The sequence below is a fragment of the Rattus norvegicus genome, chromosome 14, assembly GCF_036323735.1.
Source record: "Rattus norvegicus strain BN/NHsdMcwi chromosome 14, GRCr8, whole genome shotgun sequence".
NCBI lineage: Eukaryota > Metazoa > Chordata > Mammalia > Rodentia > Muridae > Rattus > Rattus norvegicus.
Window position 1 is genome coordinate 79996566 of NC_086032.1, and position 23254 is coordinate 80019819.

General features: G+C 48.2%; 2 protein-coding genes across 11 annotated transcripts in view; one reads left to right on the forward strand and one right to left on the reverse strand.

Annotated features, from left to right (window-relative positions):
* The window catches only part of Rgs12 (regulator of G-protein signaling 12), a 108077-nt gene that overhangs the window by 56005 nt on the left and 28818 nt on the right, over window positions 1-23254 (reverse strand). For 8 of the 10 annotated variants that reach the window (XM_039092337.2, XM_006251351.5, XM_006251352.5 and 5 more), the window contains exons 2-3: window positions 20678-22660; window positions 6401-6517 (exon numbers count right to left, since the gene is read on the reverse strand). In XM_039092337.2, coding sequence (XP_038948265.1) covers window positions 6401-6517; window positions 20678-22558 — 1998 coding nt within the window. In that variant the 5' untranslated portion in view covers window positions 22559-22660. The other 2 variants (XM_008770351.4, XM_039092340.2) reach the window with 2 other exon arrangements.
* Window positions 11936-13770, forward strand: Rps17l4 (ribosomal protein S17 like 4). Its single transcript, XM_063273834.1, has one exon. The coding sequence runs from the start codon at window positions 12221-12223 to the stop codon at window positions 12611-12613; it is 393 nt and encodes a 130-aa protein (XP_063129904.1). The 5' UTR covers window positions 11936-12220; the 3' UTR covers window positions 12614-13770.

Genomic DNA, 23254 nt, shown 5'->3' on the forward strand with positions numbered 1-23254 from the left:
AGATTTTTTTTCTTGTCTTGGCCCTTTGTATTTCCACAAACATTTTATAAAAATAATCTTATTCAGTAAACACCTGCTGGAATTTTGATTAAAACCGCACTGAACCACAATAGCATAGAGTAACGCAGACGGTTTTTACGTTAGGTGACACAAATCAAGCACATCAAGGCAATGCACGATGAACTCTCTGTGAAGCCTGAAACGCCTGACTGCATAGAACAGAGGCAGGAGAGGCTACCAGAGGCTCAGTCGATTCAGGGACAAAGCTGGAGTGCAGCTAAAGGACACAACTCTGCCCTTAGGAATAAGTGTGTGTGTGTGTGTGTGTGTGTGTGTGTGTGTATGTGTGTGTGTGTGTGTGTGTGTGTGTGTGTGTGTGTGTGTGTGTGTGTGTACGCACCAGAGCACACATGTGGAGGTCAGAGGATCTCTCCTTCCACTAGATGGGTCTCAGGGATTAAACTCAGATTTCCCAGCTGGGCAGCGAGCATCTTTAAGAACTTCTGAGCTATCTTGCTGACCAGGGTGTTTTCTTAAACTACATGATGATCCACAGCAGACTGTACTCTTAAAAATTATCAAGAAATCTGATGTTCAATGTTCTTAACACACACACACACACACACACACACAAATCACTATATGGGGTTACATATGATATTGATTAACACCTCAAAACATGATGTTGCACATGATAAATAAATACAGCCTTATGTCAAATCAAACTTGAAAAAGAATGCATTGCACTGAATCACAGACCCTTTTCTAGCTGTGTTCACAGCGGACTTTTGTATGTGGCCATGTATCCAGCAACCTGGCTAATCCACTCATTACTCTCAGTAACTGGCCATCACTTAGGATTTTCTGTTATAACTTTTATTACTTGAGAATACTAACATTTCCATTTATTTTTTTGGCAAGCATTTCGCATGTCTGTCGTTTTTATCTCCTGTGTGTGTCAATAATATCAGTAAAATTTAAATGGAAAGAAGCAGACACCGTGCCTTGTCTTAGGAAAGCTTCGTGTGATGTGTGCCACGCCATGCCACACCACACCATGGGCCATTCTGAGAACTCTGTGGGACCTTGGGTGCTCCTTTTCATTCTTATATTGTTAACTTTTGCTCACCATATATGGACAATGAACTATACCAAATGCCTTTCCTGCCTGTTTAGATAATATGTAAGTTTGCCCTATTTTGTTAATGTGGTAAGTCACACTCTAGGGGGAGGGAGGATTAAAATTTTAAATATTAAACAATGTATCCCTAAAATAAAAATTGCTGCACTCAGATTGCTAATACGTGCTTACTATTCTCACATATAGTATTAGCCAATCTTCTAAACTTTCTCCTCAGAGTTTTTAGTTTGCACTCATAAAGCAGTTGAGAGTAAAGCACTCCCTTTATCTACTGTTAGATTACCTGCTGCTCTAACCTTGATTACTGCCCTGCTTCTGCTTCCTGTGATCCTGTTCTATGGCTCTTGTCCGACCTGAGATGACGTTCCAGTTCCACTCTCCTTGTTGCACACTGTTGGGGCTGGGGAGACAGCCCGATCTATGCAGGCCTGTCCACAAGCATGGAGACCTGAGTTCAGATTACCAGCACCTACATAATGGCTGGGCACAGGGCTACACAACTTCAGTCCCTATGCTCGGCGGGCAGAGACAAGATCCTTGGGGCTCACCGGCCAGCCAGCACCAAGTCACTGGCAGAATCAATGAGCTACAGTTTCAGTGAGAAAACTCGCCTCAAATATAAAGTGAAGGCAGATCAAGAAAGACACCAGATGCCAACCTCTGACTTCCATCTGCATGCACATGTGCATACAGTCACATGAACATTTAATACATCCCCCACACATACACACACACAAAACAATAAAAAATAAAAAGACACTATATGAAAGTTAAATTACTAATCCCTTGTTGGAGCTTTGTGTCACTGTGAGAGAACTACTCTGGAGAGAGATTACTTGAGGCAGTTGCAGAGGACTGCAGTTCATCCTGGGGATGGAGTGGTTGAGATTCATGGTGGCAGTAATGTGTGTCAGAGGCTGTTTACATGGCAGTAAGCCAAGAATGAAAGCACAGAGTTAGAACCAAGGCAGGTATAACCTTAAAAGAGCCACACCTAGGCCCTAACTTCTGCCTTTAACAGTTCCCCAAAGTAGTGCTAGCAGCTAAGGACCAAGCATTCAAAACACAAGCCTATGGGGGACATTCCAGGTTCAAACCTAACAAGGTTTAGCCACAGCCTGCATGTCTAGGCAAGTGGCATTCCCATCACTGTTCAGTTCGAAACACTTCGTAATATCCATGGGGATTTCTTCTTTGAACTGGATGAGTTAGCAAGGAATGGTTCACTGAGCTGACAGGTGCTGCTGTTTCTAGTCTGCCTGCAGTGAGGCAAGACCCGGTTGTGCACCCTTTGTCACTCACTCTTCTGAGACTTGCGTTATGGCCCAGCATGTGCTCACCTTTGCAACCTTCCATGAAGACGTGATGAGAAAGCCCAAGGCACCAAGTCACAGCAATGGAGAAAGAGCCTACTGTGTCCAGAGGGGCTGAGCACAGTGAAAGTCAGCGGTGTAAGAGACAGGATGAAGTTCATCCCTACAGTCGGAGGGTAGGCAGGCAGAGGCCTCCAGAGACCCAGGTAGGAGACACAATGCTTGGCTCCAGAGCTCTTCCCTCACAGGGCAGAGCAAGGTGTTCCTGGGAGCCAGCTGGTCGGAATACCAAGGGTATTGCTTAATCAATACAGAAGAAATCAAGGTAGATGACCAGGAGGCCGAGTACAGACATGATTCTCTTAACTTGCAAACCTAAGCCACTTCTCAAACTGGGAATCACTAATTAAGGGAAAGATCAGGAGACAATCAAGAAGGTTCTAGGACACCAAGGCAAGTGGCATCAGCAGCAATGCCTCAGTTTTCCCTAGTGTTCAACTTGGCAAAATCTAGAATCACCTGGGAGATGGGTCTCTGGGCAGGCCTGTAGAGGACTACTGTGTTATTTGAAATTGATGTGGAGAACCTCATCTTTTTGTTTGTTTGGTTTTGGTTTTTGGAGACAGGGCTTCTTTGTGTAGCTTTGGCTGTCTGTGTCTGTCTCCTAAGTGCTGGGATCAAAGGCCTATGCCATGCCACTACTGCCTAACTGGGAACCCCATCTTAATCATGGGTGAGGCCACTCCCTGCAGAAGAGCGAGGTGTATAAAACTGAGAAAGCCAGTTGAGTACTACCATGACATGTTCATCACTCCCTGCTCTGTGACAGCAGATTCAATGTGAGCAGCTGCTTTGAGCTCCTGCCACCGTGATTCCTCTGCTATGATGACCAAACCCTGCGCTGAGAGCCAGAACAAATCCTCCCTCCCTCCCTCCCTCACACTGCTCTTGCCAGGGCACTGGGAGAGCGTATGCGGGGACACAGGGAGAGCGTATGCGGGGACACAGGCAGCTGTTCTACACCAACATCAATGTCCCACACTGCCACAGGACAGTCAGAGAGAACTGAGTCCCGGATCACCACAACATTGCAGGGCTCATTAGACGATCAAGCAGCAGGTCCATGGGCCTTAGCCCCGCCCTGGAACCTGGGAGGGCAGGAGACAAACCTGCATTCAGGGCTACCCAGTAGCACAGTGGTCAGAAGTTGGATGTCCCCTCTCAGGAGACAAGTCACGAGCACACACCTCTTACCAATCACAAAGAAACAAAGGTCTGGGGGCTGGGGATTTAGCTCAGTGGTAGAGCGCTTACCTAGGAAGCGCAAGGCCCTGGGTTCGGTCCCCAGCTCCGAAAAAAAGAACCAAAAAAAAAAAAAAAAAGAAACAAAGGTCTGGAGGCATGACTGGGCCCTCCTTTGGGAACATGGCTCAGACCCTCCTGCCTACAGTGTTCCCACCTCTGCCTCCTGCTGCTAAAAGTAGTTCCCAGTTAGGCTGGGCCAGGTGAACACAAAGTTTCTACATGGGACTAGGTCAGCTTCCAGGTATCGAACTGTACAGCATGAGTGTGATACTGGTCCTTTCCTGGGGTAAGCCCAGCAGCAATCTAGGAGAGACAGCGTGGACACACTTACCCAGGGAGGAGCAGGCTGCAGACCCCAGGTCACTCACAGCCAGGGAACCCACACCTAGGGCCACACAGGGAAGTGTTTGTAACCAGCGACTGAGGAGGACAGTGATGAGATGGTGATGCAAACGGGTCAGGACAGAGAGCCCAGAAAGATCAGACTGTGACATAGTAGCCTGGACACACTCATGTGTAAGAAGAAGCCCAGGTGAGACTATGCAAAGGATTGTGAGCAGGACAGGAGATGACACTGAAGATCTCAGCTAGAAGCACAGAAAGGGAAGGCCTCAAAAAGGCAGGAGTGACCAAAAACATGAAGACCCTGTCCCACATGACCGTATCCACCACTAAGCATCCTAGACCCCCAGCCAAGTCCTTCAAAGGACAAGGCCAGCCTCCGGCACCAGGCTGAGAGTACAGGACTGGAGAGTGTGGCACAGGAGCAGCACCACACATCATCTCATGTGGCAGGCTCAGTCCCAGCTGCCTCTTGACCACAGACAGCTGCTTGTCATGTGACCTCCAGTGAGTGAGCTGCTCACTATCTAGCTAATCAGGGCGATATCTGCTGCTCTACAGTAGCCCTGGTCACCAGGGTCAACTGACCCAAGGGCCATGGAGCCCACAGAGGTTTGGAGAATCTTCTAGCACACCTGTCCTCTGGAAGAGCAGTCAGTGCTCTTAACCACTGAGCCATCTTTCCAGCTCTAGCACAGCCATAGCAGCCAAGGCAAGTACACATGGATGGCGCCACAGCTCCCCAAGTGGCCTAGGTTATTTGTAGCTTATGCACTTTGAAATCTTCAGGGTAAACTCAGAAAGATTAAACAGGAGGCTACCTATGTGATGGAAAGCCACAGCTCCACTGACCTGTGGCCCAAGAAGTATTTCATAGCTGGTTGCATTTGGGCTTCCTAACTGTAAAAGGCGAAAGATTTATACGATCTGAAGAGAAACCAGAGTATGGGCTTCCTAACTGTAAAGTGGCCATATCAGTTAAGACACGCTGGCCTGGAACCCTCGTCCTTAGAAGGCTGTGGCAGAAAGGCTGTGAGTTCAAGGCCAATGGGTATGAAGACAACCCTCTTATCATCTCCTCTGAGGATAGGAGGGAGAGCGAATGGGTCAGGACAGAGTGCTGCCCTTACTTACTCCTAACTGCTGACAGCAGCAAGCCTCCAGTTGCTGGCCAGCAGAAGAGCACATTCATGAAGAAGAATGAAACAAAACAGTAGCCTAAACCTCTGCAGTGGCTTCTCAAACCACCAGGAACTAGATACACGCTCAGGGCTCAGATCCACTGAGGCCTCTTCTCGCACAAGCGCAGACACGAACACCCCTGGCAGAAAACCCCACCTGGAGGCAGGCTAACCGTAATCCACCCTTCTGGTGAGGCCCAGCAATGCCATAAGGGTCCTAAGGCTGGACCTGGCTTCACGGCCTCTGCCTGACACCTTTTTCTCTTCTGCACCCTTGGAACAGCTCTGCAGCAGGTCTTCACTGTCACCTCGCCACACGTGGAAGCAGTCATTGGGGACATGGAGGGACACCTGCCACTCAGCTCTTCCACTTACAGAAGCACCCTAGGACCAGCACACGTGTGCATGAGATGTACGTGAGAACATTTACACAGCTTCTTCAGAGCGTCTGTCAAGACAGGAGTTCATAACGCTATGCCACATGAAACTACAGCATACACCTGAGGGAAAACGGGCTGCATTTAGACGGGCTAGAACACAGCATGGAGTACAACTGTGTCTGCAGAATTAGAAATGAAGTCAGCAACATGATCTGTGGGTGCCAAGGACTCAGAGAGGGAACAGGAAGAGCACAGAGGACCCTGGGGAACTGCTGCAGTTCTGACTTGTGTGCCCATACACAGAGGACACCCTCCCGTCATTGCTGCTGCACTGTCACTAGCAATGCACCCACAGTGCCCACTGGCTGTGACATGTACTCAACCCTCACATGGTGACAACCAGTGCACCACCATCAAGACTATTCTTAAAATAAAGAATAAAATAAAATCTATTCTTAAAATGACCTTTGATCTAGGATGACCAGGCTTTAGGAAGGGCAGGGGACAGTCCTACTTCAATTGTCCCAAAGGATTAAACATACTCCCTTCTGATCAGGGCTCCCCAGTGTGGGGACTCAGGTACTTTGAGATAGGAAAACTACAGCCATGTGCCCTGGAAGCTCCTGCTGAGGGGAGAGTCCAATGGGCTCCCAGCAGGGCAGGTACAACTCTCTGGAGGGGAACAATGGAAAATTAGTGGCCAGAGCTCACAGTGGTCAGCAAGGATAATCCACCTACCTCGAGATCATCAAGGGAGCGCGTGAGGCTGAATCTCCTAGATCGTCCAAAGGATCTGCGAGCTGAAGTGCGCTGAGAAGTCTGGGCCAGGGCAACTCCCCGCCCCAATTTGGAACTCTAAATACAAAGAAAAAGATGTGTTAGGTTACCCTCCTGGGAAGAGACTATCAGTTCTGTCCTTTTTGCTCCACTGAAGGAAGAGCCAAGACCAGTAGCCCTGTGGGAGGTTCACTTGAAGTCACTGTTTGGTATACTTTAATTAAAATATTTATCACAAAATATGCAAAAAATTGCAGGAGTCTCCCGAGGATCTTTAGCTATCTGTTGTTAGCTACCAACTGTGTGCCCTAGGTGATAAGGCCCACCCTGCTTTCCCACCGCATACAGACAGCCTGTTCCAGGGAAGGACTGATAGTGTATGAGGTCTTCATTTGCCTGTGCTCTGTGACATCTTAGATCGCTTTAAGAAGCCAAGAACACCCTAGCCAGTGTCTGAGGATCATTCCAGCAAAAAGCTTGTGTTTCTTCCTCCAGGAAATGACAAGGTCGTGCTGCTATTTCCTCCCAATTCAAACACCCACCCCTGAGAGGCTTAGAAGACTTAGGCAGCTAACAGAGTGAGTATGACTTGGGAAGCTAACAGAACCAGGTCTATAGTCTGGAGAGATGGCCCAGCAGTTAGGAGCATTTGCTGCTTTTCCATAGGACCCAAGTCTGAATCCTAGCACCCACAAAAGGTGGATCACAACAGTCTATGACTCTGGTTCTAGGGGCTAGGATACCTTCCTCTGGCTTCTTGTGGCACCCACACACATGGCATACACATACACATTTTAGAAAAGGGAGGGGGAGGCACCACCCAAGCAGACAGGTAGGCTGGCTTGGACAGCTTAGAAAGTTGAAAGGACTCACAAAGCCTCCCCGGTGAAAGCAGTGAGCTATAGTGAAGTGAGGAACTCTCAAGATACAGCTTTCATGAGTTCCCACTCATACTGGAAAGAGCTTGGCAGTGATGCAGGTGCCTAACAATGCCACGGTCCTGTAGCATCCCCCAGCAATACTCTCAGCACACTCACTAGTTCAGAGCTGGCCCTACACCACTCAGGCTCCCCACAGAGAAAGCACATGGAAGACAGTGTTCAGACATGACGTTCAGCTGCACAATTTACCACCATTCCTCGGCAGTGCTAAGAATGAACACCAGTGTTGGCAGCCATCACCCATATCCAGCATTTACTCACCATCCCACGTGGAAACTGTCCCCTGTCTGTTCTCCTGTCTGATAATGACCACTCAGGGGACTCGTGTAAGCAGAATTACTACATCCTCATCTTTCTGTAGCTGGCTTGACTCTTTGGCTATACTACCCTCAAGGCTCATTCATGCTGTAGGGCATGTCAAGATGTCTTCCCTTTCCAGGGCTGACGTCCACTGTCTGAAGAAGCTACATTTTTTTCTTCTATTCTTCCATCCATGGACACTTAGGCTGCCCCCATGCCTTAGCTGCTTGAATAATACAACTATAAACCCCAGTGTGCAAACATCTGTTCCAGTCTCTGCTGATTTCTTGGCTTTTCTCCCAGGCCCCTGTTTTTTGTTTGTTTGGTTTGGTTTTCTGGTTTGGTTTCTTTGGAACAGGGTTTGCCTGGGTAGCCCTGGCTGTCCTGGTACTCACTCTGTAGACCAGGCTGGCCTTTAACTCAGAAAGCTGCCTTCCTGTGCTTCCCAAGTGCTGGGATTAAAAGCGTGCACCACCACCATCCGGCTAGTCTCTGCTTTCAATCCTTCTGGCTATACCAGAAGTGAAATGGCTCGATCATATGGTGATTCTACCTAAAAGAATTTTAAGGACATGCCACACTATTCCACTGTGGATTTCCGCCAACGGTGCACACAGCTCTAATTCACAACTGGACCTGGTACTTTCCAATTTTGACAGTGGTCGTCCCAAGGGGCTGAGGTGTGCTATGCTGTGGTTTTGAGAACCACCTGCCTAGTGACCAGCATTAAGGGGTTAAACATTTTCTCATGTGCTTTTGGCATATGAGTATCTTCTTTGAAAAGATGTCATCTCGAGTCCTTTTGTTTAAATCAGGTTTTTACTTTTCTGATACTGTGCTGTGGTGTCCATATGTGCTGGACCTAAGTTCTGTCTTGGGTTCTGTTTGGGCATTCTCTCCATCTGAAGGCCATTTTCTCATGTTGCTGATTTTCTTCAACTAAGCACAAGGTTTGCATTTTGAGATAATATAATTTTTGCACTCCCCCCCCACCTTTGTTGCCTATGTTGTTAGACTTAAAGTTGTTACTCCCAAAGTCTCAACCCCAGACTACAGGCCCCAGTAGAGCAGGAACTTAAGTCTATCCTGGTAGTGCCTATCTCTGTCCTCCCAGTGCCAGGGACAAATCAAGTGTTCACTCAGTCTTACTGAGCAGATGCTGAACAGGAGGTGGGCTGGAAACAGAGACCAGATCATCTGAAGGTTCTTCCAGATGTGACACAGGAGTCTGACAGTATTTGGAACTGACAGGTTTGCTTCTCCTGGCATGTCACTCAGGGCACCCATAAGGCATTTCAGTGGAAAGAATTCTGTGTGTCAAGCAGTTGACTTGGTATGGGAGGACAGGGCAGGCAAGGAGGTCCTAGGATGTCTTAAAGGAGGAGGGGGATGCTTCACACTGAAGCTCCTAGGAAGGACCACAGAGGTAAGACTCAGACTTCAGGGCCACACAGAATCTCTGAGGGGAAGAAGTGAGGCCAATGAGCTGGGAAGCCCTGAGCTGGACTCTAGGAATGGAGGGAAAAGGTCTCTGCGATAAGAGTTACTATAGTGACGCCCCTGTCCTGCAGGTTCACTCTAAGGCCCCTGGAGGCAAAGCCTGACAGTACATGGCTGCAGAGCAAGAAGAGGGTGCAGACCCACTCTTCAGATCACAGAAGGTCTTAGGCTGGGGGTTCAGCTAGAACCGGGGTACTGGTTAATGTGTTACCACAAAGCTAAATGAAGAATCCAAACCCCAAGATCAAAACCACTTTAGAACCAAGCTCTGTCAAACAAAACAAAACTGGACATGTATAGCTGTGCTGTGGTCTGGGTCTGTGTTCTGTGTTTATGTGCATGTGCGCATATGCACATGTATGTGCATGCATGCAGAGGTCAGAGGGCGAATTCAGGTGTCACTTCTCAGGCGTCCTCTACCTTTTTGCTGAGACAATGTGCTGATTAGTTTTATATTGACTTGAGCCAAGTTAGAGTCACTTTGGAAAAGGAACCTCAGTTGAGAAAATGCCTCCCCTACCCCCTGACTAGCCTTAGGGCTTGTCTGTGGTACAGTTTCCTGGTTGAGTGTTGACTGTGGGTGGATCCAGCTCACTGGATGCAGTACCATCCTGGACTCTTGGTCCTAGCTGCTATAAGAAAGAAGGCTGAGCAAGCTATAAGAGTGCCCCTCTATGGACCCTGCTTCAATTCCTCACACCAGGTTTCTGCCTTGACTCCCTTTGATGATGGAGTGTGAGCTGAGTGTTGTTAGCCAGAATAAACTCTTCCATCAAGTTGCTTTTGATCACGGTCTCATCACAGCCACAAAAACCCTAATTGAGACAGACAGGTCCGTCATAGGCCTAGGCTGACTGGCCAAGGAGCCCTGCAGTTTGTTACCTCCGTGCCCACCACTGCTAGAACTGAATTCTGGGGATCTGCAGTGCTTTACCAAATGAGGCCTCCCTTCCGCCCGTTAGTATGTTTCCTGCAGACATTGCTGAAGAAACCACTGGTCATTGTGAATCACCTTTCTGAGGAGAGAGGTCCAGGTCTTCTACTCAAGAAAGAAAGGACAACTACACAGGACAAGAAGTCATCAGTTTAGCAAATATCTAAGAGCCAAACATCTGTCAGGCAAGGCCAAGCATCTTTAAAGATGGCAACAAAGTATACATTGCCACGCCAAGGGAGAGAAGGGACTGAGGAAACAAACCACACAGCCTTAAAGTCAAAAGGCAAAGAGCAAAAGGAGGCCTGGTGCTTTCAGGAGCCCCAGACTCACCCCTCCTCCCACTCCATGGATGGACATATCTGCAGATTCACTCACATGCTAACAGAAGGATCTCAAATAGGACTGGGAAAGAGATCCACCTACTTGCCTCCGTCACAGAAATGGAAAAGTTTAAATGAAAGAGAGTGCTGACTTGGACAAGGCTGGTGTCACTGGAATAGCCTGACTGCTTTGCTGATATTGTTTAATAAAAGAACCCAGGGCTGGGGATGTACCTGAGGTGTGGAGCCCTTGCCCAGCATATGAAGGTCCTGGGTTTAATTCCTAGATGGAGGCTAACACAGGAAAAGGGGAGAAAAAGCCCAGTGTAATGGCTCACACCTTTAATCCCAGAACTCAGAGGCAGAGGCAGGCAGACCTCCAAGTTGGAGGCCAGCCCTGTGTACAAAGTGAGTTTCAGGACAGTCAGGGCTATTACACAGAGAAACCCTATCTCAAATAACCAAAGGAAGGAAAGAAAGGGAGGAAAGAAAAAAGAGAAGGAAGGAGAAAAACTATTAATTTGATATAATACAATTAATTTTATAAGACAAAAAATGTTACTAAAACGAAAGACAATGAGAAAAGGGAAAAGTTACAGTAGAGTCTCATAAACACAGATTTTAAAAACTTATAAAAATATTAGCAAGCCAAATCCACTAGCATATGAAAAGCTCATTGTGCTGAGCTAGGTTATCTTGGGAATGCAGATGTGGTCTAATATTTGAAAATCTAATGAAGAGGAGGAAGCCCACACAATCCGATGTATGCAGAACACTCAGAAAGAAAAGCTAAGCTAGAACACCCATTGGAGGAATCACATTAACAAAGGAAGAAACGAAACTTTCCAAACTCAGACAGCTGCATTAAAAAAGAAAGCTATATAAGAAAAACAAAAAACAACCCTCAACTCTCATGTTTCACCAGAGGTGGCATTTACAATTATGATGGTATTGTTAATAATAGCAACAAATTACATAAAACAGCTAGGAATGACTCTAATGAAGCAATAAGCCTATTAAAGACACTTAGGAAGGTAACTGCCAAAGTTTGTTGGGAGAGAGGGGGAAAAAAACAAGAAGAGGCTGATGGATGGCTCAGTAAGTAAAGATCTTGCTGCCACCAAGCCTGACATCCTGAGTTTGGTCCCTAGAACACACATGGAGGATTGGAGAGAACAACTTCCCTGGCAAACTGTCTTGTGACGTCCACATATGTGCTCTGGTATACAAGTGGACACACACACACACACACACACACACACACACACACACACGCGCGCGCGCGCGAGTGGCTGGGAGAGGGTTTGGTAAATAGGGTGCTTGCTGAGTGAGCCTGAGGACGGACTGAGTTTGGATCCCTGACACTCACAACCACGCATAACTCCAGATCCAGGGGATACAAATGCCTGCATTCATGTGCATACACCCACACACAAATACATACACATAGTTTAACATAGTAAAATGAATCTTTAAAAAAATAAGCTGGGGGTTGGGGATTTAGCTCAGTGGTAGAGCGCTTGCCTAGCAAGCGCAAGGCCCTGGGTTCGGTCCTCAGCTCCGAAAAAAAGAAACAAAAAAAAAAAAAGCTGGCCAGGCAGTGGTGGCACACACCCTTAATCCCAGCACTCAGGAGGCAGAGGCAGACAGATCTCTATGAATTTGAGGCTAGTCTGGTCTGCAAGCCTTGGGTTCAGTGAGAAACCCTGGCCTCAAAAACATATGGTAGAGAAGCTATTAACTTCCTCTTTTACCAAGACCCATCAACACAGGCCACATTCTCATGAAGACTGTGAAGAAGGCGGCCCGGGTCATCATCAAGAAGTACTCCATGTGCCTGGGTAATGACTTCCACACCAACAAGCGCATGTGTGAGGAGATCATCATCATCCCCAGCAAGGACCTTCGGAACAAGATAGTCGGCTATGTCACGCATCTGATGAGGCAGACTCAGAGAGGTCCTGTGAGAGGCATCTCCATCAAGTTGCAGGAAGAAGAGAGAACGAGGAGAGATAACTATGTTCCTGAGGTCTCAGTCCTAGATCAGGAGATCACTAAGGTAGAGCCTGACACCAAGGAAATGCTGAAACTTCTGGACTTTGGCAGTCTCTCCAACCTCCAGGTCACTCAGCCTACGGTTGGGATGAATTTCAAAACACCATGTGGAGCTGTTTAGTCTGTTATGCCATATTTTCAACAAAAGAAAACAAAAAGACAGCCCAGTATCAACCCCTCTACATATACACAAACAATACTATCTCACGTGCATGGACGTATCCATGCATATACGTCCCCCCCCACACACACACACACTTGCATGCACACATTAAAAGTTAACTCTAAAAAGACTGTGGAAGAGAAGGAAATCTGACCTTACAGTAGTAGATTTTACTACTTACGACAAAGATTATACATATGGTTACATGCAGGCTAGGGACTTCTAGGTATTCCAAAACACACGAAGGAAGTAAAAGGCTGGGGTGGGAGTGGGTACCTGTGTGGTCACAGGGTAAGGAGCCAGAATCTATAGTCCTGCTGACCCAGAACAGACAACTTAGCAGAAAAACCACAGGCTGAAGTACCAGCAAGAAACAACTTTTTTTTTAATCATATTTGATAGCAGCTTTTTTATTGGTTACAAAACCTAAGCCCACATACAAAATTAGGAACATGCTTAGATGCCTCTTTTGAAAGAACATTTTAGCCTTTTTTTAAAAACTGAGCTTTTTAAAAAAAATAAAAACAATGCAATTTTAAAACACTGTTTTGAAAACTTAAAAGTGCAACAATAAACTTAGTTCCCTTTATCTGCGAAGTGGTGTGATTCCAATTCCCACCAAATCAAGCAGACGCAGAGTCCGTACTACTCGATGCTAATGTTACTCAAAGGTTAGTGTGCATTTAAGACGCAAGAGGAAATAGGAATCACCACAGTACAGCCCGATTTTAATCTCAATGTGTATAAATTTTAAAGGGTAATGTCAAGTTAAGTAGGAAGAGTTTTATCTTATATCTGAAATGGATACAAGCGTATGTTTAAACGGCAAGATTTTTACTTGCTAGAGAGTCTGTTTTAGTATAGTAGTTTGGTCTCTGATTATTTATAGGTTTTATAAATTTTAGAATCAATTTCTCTTTAAGGTGGCTCAGATTTTCAACTCTTGTGCACATAAAATTGAGTTGAAGTTCACTGTGCCTTTTTTCTTTACCCAAATTTTGAATTAAAGCTTCATATGGTGACTGCATCCTGTTCAAACACTTGTCTACCTTTTGAAACTGTGTAGAGTTCACTAAAAGGGGGAGTAACAAAGTCAGAATGAATTACGGTCACACACTTTGGTGAAACCCTTAAAGTCAAAATCTTCTTGATATTGTGAATTGTCTGCCTTCCAGTTTACTTTCTTCTGGATTCTCCCCACTTCACTGACAGTTGCCTTTAAATGTTTGCCCACATTAAGTAAACAGCTTTCATAATGAAGGGAACCCAAGCATAATCACCGTGAGCCACTGCTGCAAGGGCTAGAGAGTCACGGTCAAGAAGCCCAAGCACAGCTAGACACGGACAAGAATGCGCACATGGATTAGTACTGCTGTAACAGAGGGCTGGGGAGATGGTTCAGTTAGTGTATGCCAATCCTCCACATGGCTCAAGTTCACGTCCCAGCAGCCATGTCAGGCAGTTCATAACTGCCTGTAACCCCAGTTCTTGGGAATCCAAAACTCTCTTATGCCCTCTGTGGGCCCCAGGCACACATGTGGCCCAGATGTGTACACAGGCAAAACACTCATGCACAGAACACAATAAACCTTAGCAAACTAGGAATGGAACAGCTGTGACACATGTGCACAATGGGATGGCACACAGTGGGAAGGTGATCAAACTGCAGCTACCCAGAACATCACGGGGAAGCTCTGAAGCTGCACTGGGCTACTGTAAGCCCAGCAGTAAGTAGGCTCTTGTAAGACTTCTGCACACAGTGAAAGGGCAGGAATGCCCATGTTTGGGAAGCCAATCGCTCAGCTGGGGCTATTCCAGCAGGACTCTAAATAGTCTTCCTTCCTGGAAAGTAAACAGAGGACAGGGCCGCAGGCACACCCGTCTGCAGCCCTCCCACCTCCGGGGCCTCCACTGCAACCCACTTCCACCAACCCTCCCAGCAGCACCACCCAAAGGTCAGACACCATCCTGGAGACCGGCACTGTAAGGAGCTCTGATGCATTAATGGTGGTGGGGGCTACACAGAACACACATCTCCAGGAGTCACTACTTCACATAGGAATCCTGCTTCCTAGTCCATCCAAGACTTGGGGTGGGTACTGGGGGCAAGAGTCCCAGTTTATACAAGTGATGGTCAGATACCCTGCTCAGGGAGATAACACTATGGGGCCTTTCTAAGGTGTGGTCTTTGTTGAAAGTACCAGAAGAAAATATTTACATCTATTTTGAAACTTCCTCTCACCCAGGGAAAAACTACACAAATCTGTTTTGTTAGATAGAGAGCTCTCTGGACTTAGATCTCTGGTGAGCCTCTCATTGCTGGGACAAATGAAAGAGGAACTACAGCTTCCGCCTCCATGCCTCACTACTTCACAATGTCTGCTCTTTGGGAGGCAGGGTTTCTTGTAGCCCAGAGTAGCCCCAGCAGACTCACCTTATGGCCCTGAACTCCTGATCCGCCTGCCTCCATATTCTAAGGGCTGTTGAAAAGCCAGTTGCAGGTGGCTTTGTTCTTTTTAGAAGAATCTTTAGGGGTCAGCAGATGGCTTCCCATGGTACCTCAGAGCTCAATCCCCAATCTTTGTTAGGGGATAATCAACTCCAAAAGTTCTCGTGTGACCTCCAAGTGCATGCTATAGCATATATGTGCATGTGCTCAAGCCCTCTCTCCCTCTCTCCTTCTCTCCCTCTCTTCCTCCCCCACACGCATGCACGCACATATGCACACACATATGCACACACATATGCACACACATATGCACACACATATGCACACACATACACACATGCACACACATACACACATATGCACACACGCACACACACATGATCATGATCATGATAGTAATCGATAAAATTAAAAAATTTAAAATAAGCTAAAATGTTTTTTTCTCTAAGGGAACTGTTATAGTTACTAAGTTCACGTTTCCATCATAAGAAATTGACACAAAATGAAAGTGTCATAGGTCTTCCCTGGCTCTCACTGGCCTCTCAGGTAACAGTTACCACCAGTCTGCTTGGTGTGTGTGAAGGACGGGTTGGAATAGGATGCAGGGTCTTACACATCAGGCAGGCATCCCACCACTGTACTGAATCTCAGCCTCCTTTTCCTTACTGATGGAGGCTCACTACACTGCCTAGACTGGCCTTGAACTCTAGCCTAATCAGCACTTGAATCTGGTATCCTCCTGTCTCGGCTCAAGAGTAACTGGATTAAAGGCCCACACTATCAAGACGGGCTCCCTCTATAACGTCCCATCTCTTGCATTAAGTATGTACATACTTGGACTAGCCAGCTGGTTCAGAGGGTAAAAGCTGGTACACAAGCTTAATAACCAGAATTCAAGCCTAGAACAATGGAAAAAGAGAACCAGCTCTCAAAAGCTGCTTTCTGACCACTACATGTGTGCTATAGCATGTGCATGCCTACCCATGCACACATACCCAATTAGTTTAAAAGCTTAAAAAAATATGGACAGTTAACAATGGCCTAAACCTTTAAAAAAAAGAAAGACATTGAAATATGCGTTTGTGTGACCTACTGCTTCCACTTGGCATGAGGAGCCCCTCATTAGTCTTGTACTCACGACTCACTGCCTACTCTCTTGAAACCACACCCCAGACCCCAGTGGCTAGAGCTCTACCTCCACCCCCAACTAACACATCTATGAACTCAGGCAAGCAAAAGGGTGAACCTGAAAATGAACACACATTGCATATAGTTCAGGTGATTCCAAGCCCGAGTGACATCCAATGCAAATACAATCTGTTTACAAAGAGTCGAGTCAGCTGATTTTCAGTCTGACCTGGGACTGCACCACATTAAGTCAGAGTTCCTCTCTGCTGTGTTTCACTGCCTGTCCCTCACAGCCCGGTGGATTGGCGGGAACATTCATGTAACTGCTGCTCTAAGTCTTCAGAGCGAGAGACACTGCTATCTTGTTCCTGTGCTCATCCCACTCCCAACATCACTCGCATGGCTGTCACTTGGCATATGTGGTGCTATCATTCACAACTCTGGACTAGTTATTCTAAGAGACAGACATGGCCTTGACCAATCCCAGGAGGGCACTGCCTATCATGGATTGCTCTGTGCTCCCCAATATCCACATGTTGAATCCTTAACCTAGAATCTTAGCACATAACTACACTTGGAGACAGGGCCTTGACAGCGGTACCAATCAACGGAGCTCACTGGGCAGGCTCTAATGCAATATGATGGGATACAGAGGAGATCACAGGGATGGCTCTGAAGCACATAGAGAAGACCATGTCTCCACTCAAAGCTGACGTCAAGAGGAGCCAGCCTGACCACCCAGGTCTGTGGAGAACACGCCTCCACAGCTCGCCTTCAACTCACACAGTCCTGTAGGAGCCTCTACATCCATAGAGGTACGCATGAGGTTTGGTCCCCAAGGAGACTCTTGGGCATCTCATGTCCCAGGGCAGTCCTTCCTACACACTATACACACAGTGAAAACACTTTTCTGACTCCTGGGACCAAAGAGAGGGGGTCAAACCTGCCTGGCCACCATAAAAGCCCAAACAAAGTGAGGAGCTTCTCAGTTCCAACCACCTGTCTCCAAGTCCTTTCAGCTATCCTTCCTTCACATAGGTGGAGGTGGGAGGGATCCATGTTCAGGGTGCATCTCCATGCTCACAAGCCCTACCCCCAGCTGTTCACTGGGAGTCCAGCAGCTGAGTAAGGAAGGTGAAGGCAAGTACACCCTGGCAGGAGAAGCCGTGGGCCATGGCAGTCCTGCTGTTAGGGGTATACAAACCTTGTGCTTCCTGACGACCTCTCTCAGCTGCCAGGCTCAAGCCCACAGTTTAGTGTTGTAGTAATGGCAAATAAAAAAGCCCTTCTAAAGGAGACAAGTGGCAAGCAGCACCTGAACATTTTAACAAGTATCCTCATAGGCAGATAGACCCCACACCTAACTTGAACTTCAAGCAACTTTGGGTGGAGTCAAGGCTCCTCCCTTCCCTACACCAGGCTGGCCCTCTGTTTCCTGATTAATCCTACTTTCACATTCAGCCAGTCAGGGCCCAGATGAGTCCTATAAACTTGGGCTTTAGCAAGAGGGAGCATTAGAACTCCATGGAGGAAGGGACGTGAGGGTTCTGCAGAGAACTTGGTGGGTCGGTGCAGACGGAGGGGACTTCTCTGCCTAGGTCTACATGTCACAGGTTGGATGCAGGCAGGAATTTATTCTGGCTTCTAGACAGAGAGACGAGAGCACCCAGTACTTCAGAGTCCTGCAGGCAGAGCTGCAGACACGGTCTTCTCACCAGCATCCCAAGGCCCTCGGGAGCTTTGAGCAGCTCCCTTCCCAGCTCTCAGCTAACTTCCTGCCGCTCTCCAGAACTCAAACTTGTTTCACTGAAATCCTGTGTGGCAGTCTGTTTTACCTCATTTAAAGTCACTCCCAAACTGACAACAGAGCAACTGGGATTTGTTGTCCCTGTCTGCTCTCCTGCCTGTCACTTCAACCTTACCAGGATGGGGACAGGAGACCATTTCCATCAACTGCCTAACTGGCTAAAATGCACTTGTCCCTGCTGCTCGCCACAGCTGCTTCTGGTCATAGGAATCTCCTCAAAGGAGCATCTGGCCAAGGCTTGCTCAAAAGAAAAGGCTAGGGAAGCAGTGTGTGAGGAGAGAAGGAGAGGAAACTACACCATATTCCTGGCAATCTAGAAAGAAGAGAACAAAGCTGGAGGCCAAGGCTGGAGAACTGACCACCTCAGGCATCTAAGATTTGACACTGCTGTCCCATCATGAGCCAGTCACAAAGCTAACCAGGAGGACATTTCATGGGCACATAACAAAGCATAGCTTCCACAGACTCCTCTTCAAGGAGGGCAATTAACAAAAAGAAGCAGATAAATAAGAACTACTCTGATTGCTCTGGAAGGGGGGGCACCCCCACCATGAAGCCTGCCTTCCAGGTACACTGGGCTGCTCTGTCTGGTATTGTACAGGAGGCTGGACATGGATAGAGGGTGCACAGGGACACTGTGCCATGCCAACATTAGGCACTAAGCCACCCTTCATGGCCAGCTTCTGTTCTTGCACCCTGGGCTTTGCAGATCACCCTGCTCCTACCCATATGTTTGACATTCAGTGCCGTCATAGAGGCACTGGAGGAGACATCCACATTAAAGTATCTATCCCTTCCAAGTGGTGAGAGTAAATCAGCGTTCAGTGACCTTGACAATATTTTTCTTATATTTTCAGTTGTGAACCTAACCTTTAATGGCTGAGCCATCTTTCTAGTCAGACAAAATTTCTCACAGGTAGAGCCACTACAGGCTGCTCCATCTCCCAGCCTCTCCATCCCAGGCCTCCTGTCAGTAAAGAACTGACCACCTGCTGCTCCTCACATCTCTCCCACTCTGCAGTGTACCTCACACTGCCTGGCCTCTTCCATGTCACTCTTCTAAGCCACACCCCCTTTCTGCATTCACTACCTTGTCTCCTAACTCAGTAGCTAGGGTCTTTCCTGAGCTTCCCCCATCCACACTAAGGCTCCCTGATCACATCACTGCAGCGTGTACTGTGTCCCCAACAGGTCCTGGCTGGTCTAGCTGCCTTCCAGCAAATGACCTAAGGCCACAATTGACAGGACAGAGTGAGGAGTGCTGGGAGACCCGACCACTGACTGTCTCCAGCCTCCAGCATTGCTCCCTCCCTTTCCAACTTCTTCTGTTCCTCTCATTTCCAGGCAGCTCAGCCCTCTGGCCTCCCTTTGTTTCTGACAAACCCCAAGCCCAGCATAGCTCTGTCCTTTATTTCCAGCTAAAATGTTAGGGCATAAACTGAACATGCTCAGAAGCATGAATCTTCTAACTCCGTAACATTATACTGAGCCTGACCAAGAATGCTTAGGAATGGGACAACATCCCCCACATGAATATCTCTGGGCACCTCGTTGGGAATGGTCCTCCTTCCCTCCTGAAGATGACAGACTTCCCACTCTATGCTGCACTGGCTCTGCTTATTTTGGCTTTCAGTTGCCAAGATGGGATCCTCTATACTCAGTTACAACCCTTCCTGCCAGAACAACCTGCTGCGATTGTGCTTTATAAAGTCAAAAGGAACTAGGGTGAAAACCAGTGTCACCCATAGCCATCAGGGGAGAGCACAGGGGCCACCCTTCCTTCTCTGATACAAATCACTAAAGCTTACCAGAATTCCAGGACAAATCCCTGCCAATGTGACAGTCACAGCCTTCGCTTTGCCCCCTGCTCTGACCAGCTTTTGGAGGGTTTTGGAGAAACTTTCCCACTGTTAAAACCAAAATTTGCACACACAGAGAAAAGGTGGTGTAAGTAAAGTGTCTCGTAGAGCAGCTCCTCAGAAACAAGGAGGGAAGTGCTGAGCCTTGCTGTGGCCAGCACACCCTGGTCTCAAACAGCACCATCCTCACTGAACAGAGCCCTGGAAGAAGGGGCTGGCTTTCTCCTCCCAGGCTCTAAACTTAGATCCCTGAGGGATAGGGACCACTGACAGGTCAGTTCTCTGAGACAGTGATGCTCAGCCAGCTCCATCAGCTGCAGGTGAGGAACCTAAGCCAGCCCAGGGATTTGTCAGGTAGGTCCCCAAAGTGAGCCAGCCCAGGGATTTGTCAGGTAGGTCCCCAAAGTGAGCCAGCCCACTGGACTTCTCCACATCTCACTTCAGACACTGCAACAGCAACTAAGGATCAGGAATAAAATGGGCTCCAAATAAGCTGTAGGAAAGGCATCCTCCAACCACCATCAGGGCCAGGGGTAGAGAGGGAGGAGCTAGAGGGAGGCCGGCCCTACCGAAGCTGGAAGAAATGACTTTCTTGCTGGACCTGCTGGAGAACAGCCCAAGGCCAGGGCTCAGACCAAGGCAGAGAGTGCAGAGCAAGCACAGCGCAGAACAGATTTGCCACAATAGCTTACAGAGGTCGAAAGGCCCTGGGAGTAAGCCAAGACTGAGTGGCAACTGGCCATGCTAGTGAAGCCATTCCTGAACTTCCTTCAGCTTACCTTTTTGTCCTCTTTGGTCTTTCTAACATTTCGATGGGGTCCAAATAGGTTTTGCATTCCGAAAGCCTTCCGAGACCAGTCCCTCTTCTGGGTACTCAGTGGGGCCTGAGCAAAGCTGCCCTCCACCCGGTATCGGTCTGCAGGAATCTTGCTCATGGGAGGGGGCAGTGTGCCACAGTTCACACTGGACCACCCGTCCGTAGAGTCTGTGTAAGACTCCTGGTCACTGGCATGTCCACACTGCCACTCTTGTAGCACATGGACAGGGAGCCACCTCTGGTTGAAACCACAGCTGGAACCTGTAGCACCCCTCTTGGAAGGGGGTATAGAACTCCTCAAGGTGGCTGGAGGGACCTCCATGTGAAAAACAGGCCCTGAATGCTTTGTTAAGTCCCAGAACCTGTCAGTGTTGGGGCTGGTTTCCAGTGGGGAGCCCGCCTCTGAGTCGTGGCAGAAAGTTCCATTCCAGGGTGCACTCCAAGGCTGTGAGCCTCTTCCACTTACACTCTCCCACCCCGGACTACTGCCCTGGCCATGCCTGCTCGAGCCCCCACCCAGGTCAACTACAAGCACCCTGTTGCTCTTCTCTTCCTGGTTGAAATTGCCAATGCCGCTGTCACTGTTGCTGCTGGTGCTATTATTCTGGTGGGCATCGGCATCCCCATCTAGAAAGGCACGGGCCCGCACACCCTCAATCAGTTCACCCATGTCTCGGTACAGAACGGAGATGAACTGAAGCACAGGGAGGGAAGATGCTGGGAATTCCAAACAGCCACTCGTGTCTGGATCTGCCGTGCATGCAAATCCAAATCTTCTCGCGATGCCTTGGTGGATCTTGTGATGAAATAAGTCTGGGTCCACCATGAAGACATGGCAGGATGTCCTCAGGGCACCTTCATCTTCCTGTGCCAAGCACCCATCATCATTGGTCTGCATGGTCACCAGCCCGAAGAACCGCCTGTCGTCTGGGCACACTGCACTGAACGCCAGCTTCTCGGCAGGGTACTCTGCCACCACACCAGCCCTGTCAGTGACCAGCTGCACACAGTCGTGCATGACCTTCATGGTCACTAGTGAGTGGATCTTCTGCTCAGCCCGCAGGCGGCGCATGCAGCCACGAATAGCCTGTAAACTGTCATGCTCCAGGTTGGAACTTGTGGAAGGGAGCTCGATGGAGCCCAAATAGCCCACAACCATGGCAACATTTAAAATACTTGCATCTAGTCCAAAGTCATCGTGATTGTCCAGCCCTACAGTGAACACAGAATCGTCATTGATAACCTTTGATATCTCTTCCTTGGAAAGCATGCTGGGATGTGGTGTACAGAGACTGTCCTGGCCAACATCAAGCCGCAAAGCAGCTGACTCTGACAAGGACCTCTGCTTCAGTTTCAGGGGCTCAGAGCCACTGGCACAAAGACTTGGGCTTTCAAAGATCATGTTGAAAATCCCACCAGACTGCACCTCTTCCACAACCCTCTCTGCCCTGTTTATACCCAAAGCCTTAGAGTCAAGTTTCGGCCTCAGCCAGCCTTTCCCCTCACACAGGCCGCCTTCTTCATCGCTGGAAGAGGGCTCCACATGGCTGCTGCCCTCGGAGATCACCATGCGCAGCACTCCAGAGCATTTCCCGATGAGTTTCACCACATCTTCATGTGAGGCTTTCTTCACATTGATTTCGTTGATGGCAAGTATCTGGTCCCCAGCCCGGAGGCCCACGAAATCTGCAGGGCTGCCCCTCATGACGCAGCTGAGCACACAGGGTGCCTGTCCTGACAGGGTGAAGCCGTAGCCAGCTCTGCCTCGGGCCACTTCCACACTCCGCACCCGAGGGGGCGCAGGGCCAGACTGCCGCTTCCCTGGCTCCCCAGCCCTGTACATCGTGGTGTACTGTCAAGGCTGGTCGCATGTCCCACTATTCCATAGACTCCATGTCTCAAGGAATGCACGATGCTACTGGGCTTTTTGTCTTGAAATGTTACCCTAAGGAGGAAATGCAAATACCTGGTTATTAAAGATCCTGTGTATCTAACCTTGACCGGTATTACCTGACTCTACAAGGTAACTGATAATGAAAAACCACAAGAGACTCTACAAGTCACCACATAAATGTCAAGGTGAAAGGAAACTAAACTTGATGGCTCTCACGCTGGGCTAAGAACCCTGCTATTGAAGCAGAGAGCTGCAGTCTCCTTCAGGGTTTCTGAAGAGGATGAGCAGCCTGGTGACCTCTGCATTCACCCTGAATGGAAAGCAGCTAAGGTGCAGGCCCAGGCTCCCCTGAAGACTCCCAGGACCTAGGCCTGTAGGTCCTCTGTGACGAATGGAGCCTGCTGCTGTCCTGCAGTCAAAGGCCTTGAAGATCACTACCCAACTCTTCTATCTGATCCCAAATCCCCTCTACAAAACGTCCTCCCATGTCCCATGACTCTCCCACAATTAATTTATTTTGAACGAAGTGCTATGCTAGGAAAACACGTAAGTATGAGACAACCTCAATCAATAAAACTATGGAGGTTGTCCAAGAGAAGAGATAAAAACAGCAATCGAGTGAAGCACAGCAATGCTGTGCTGACT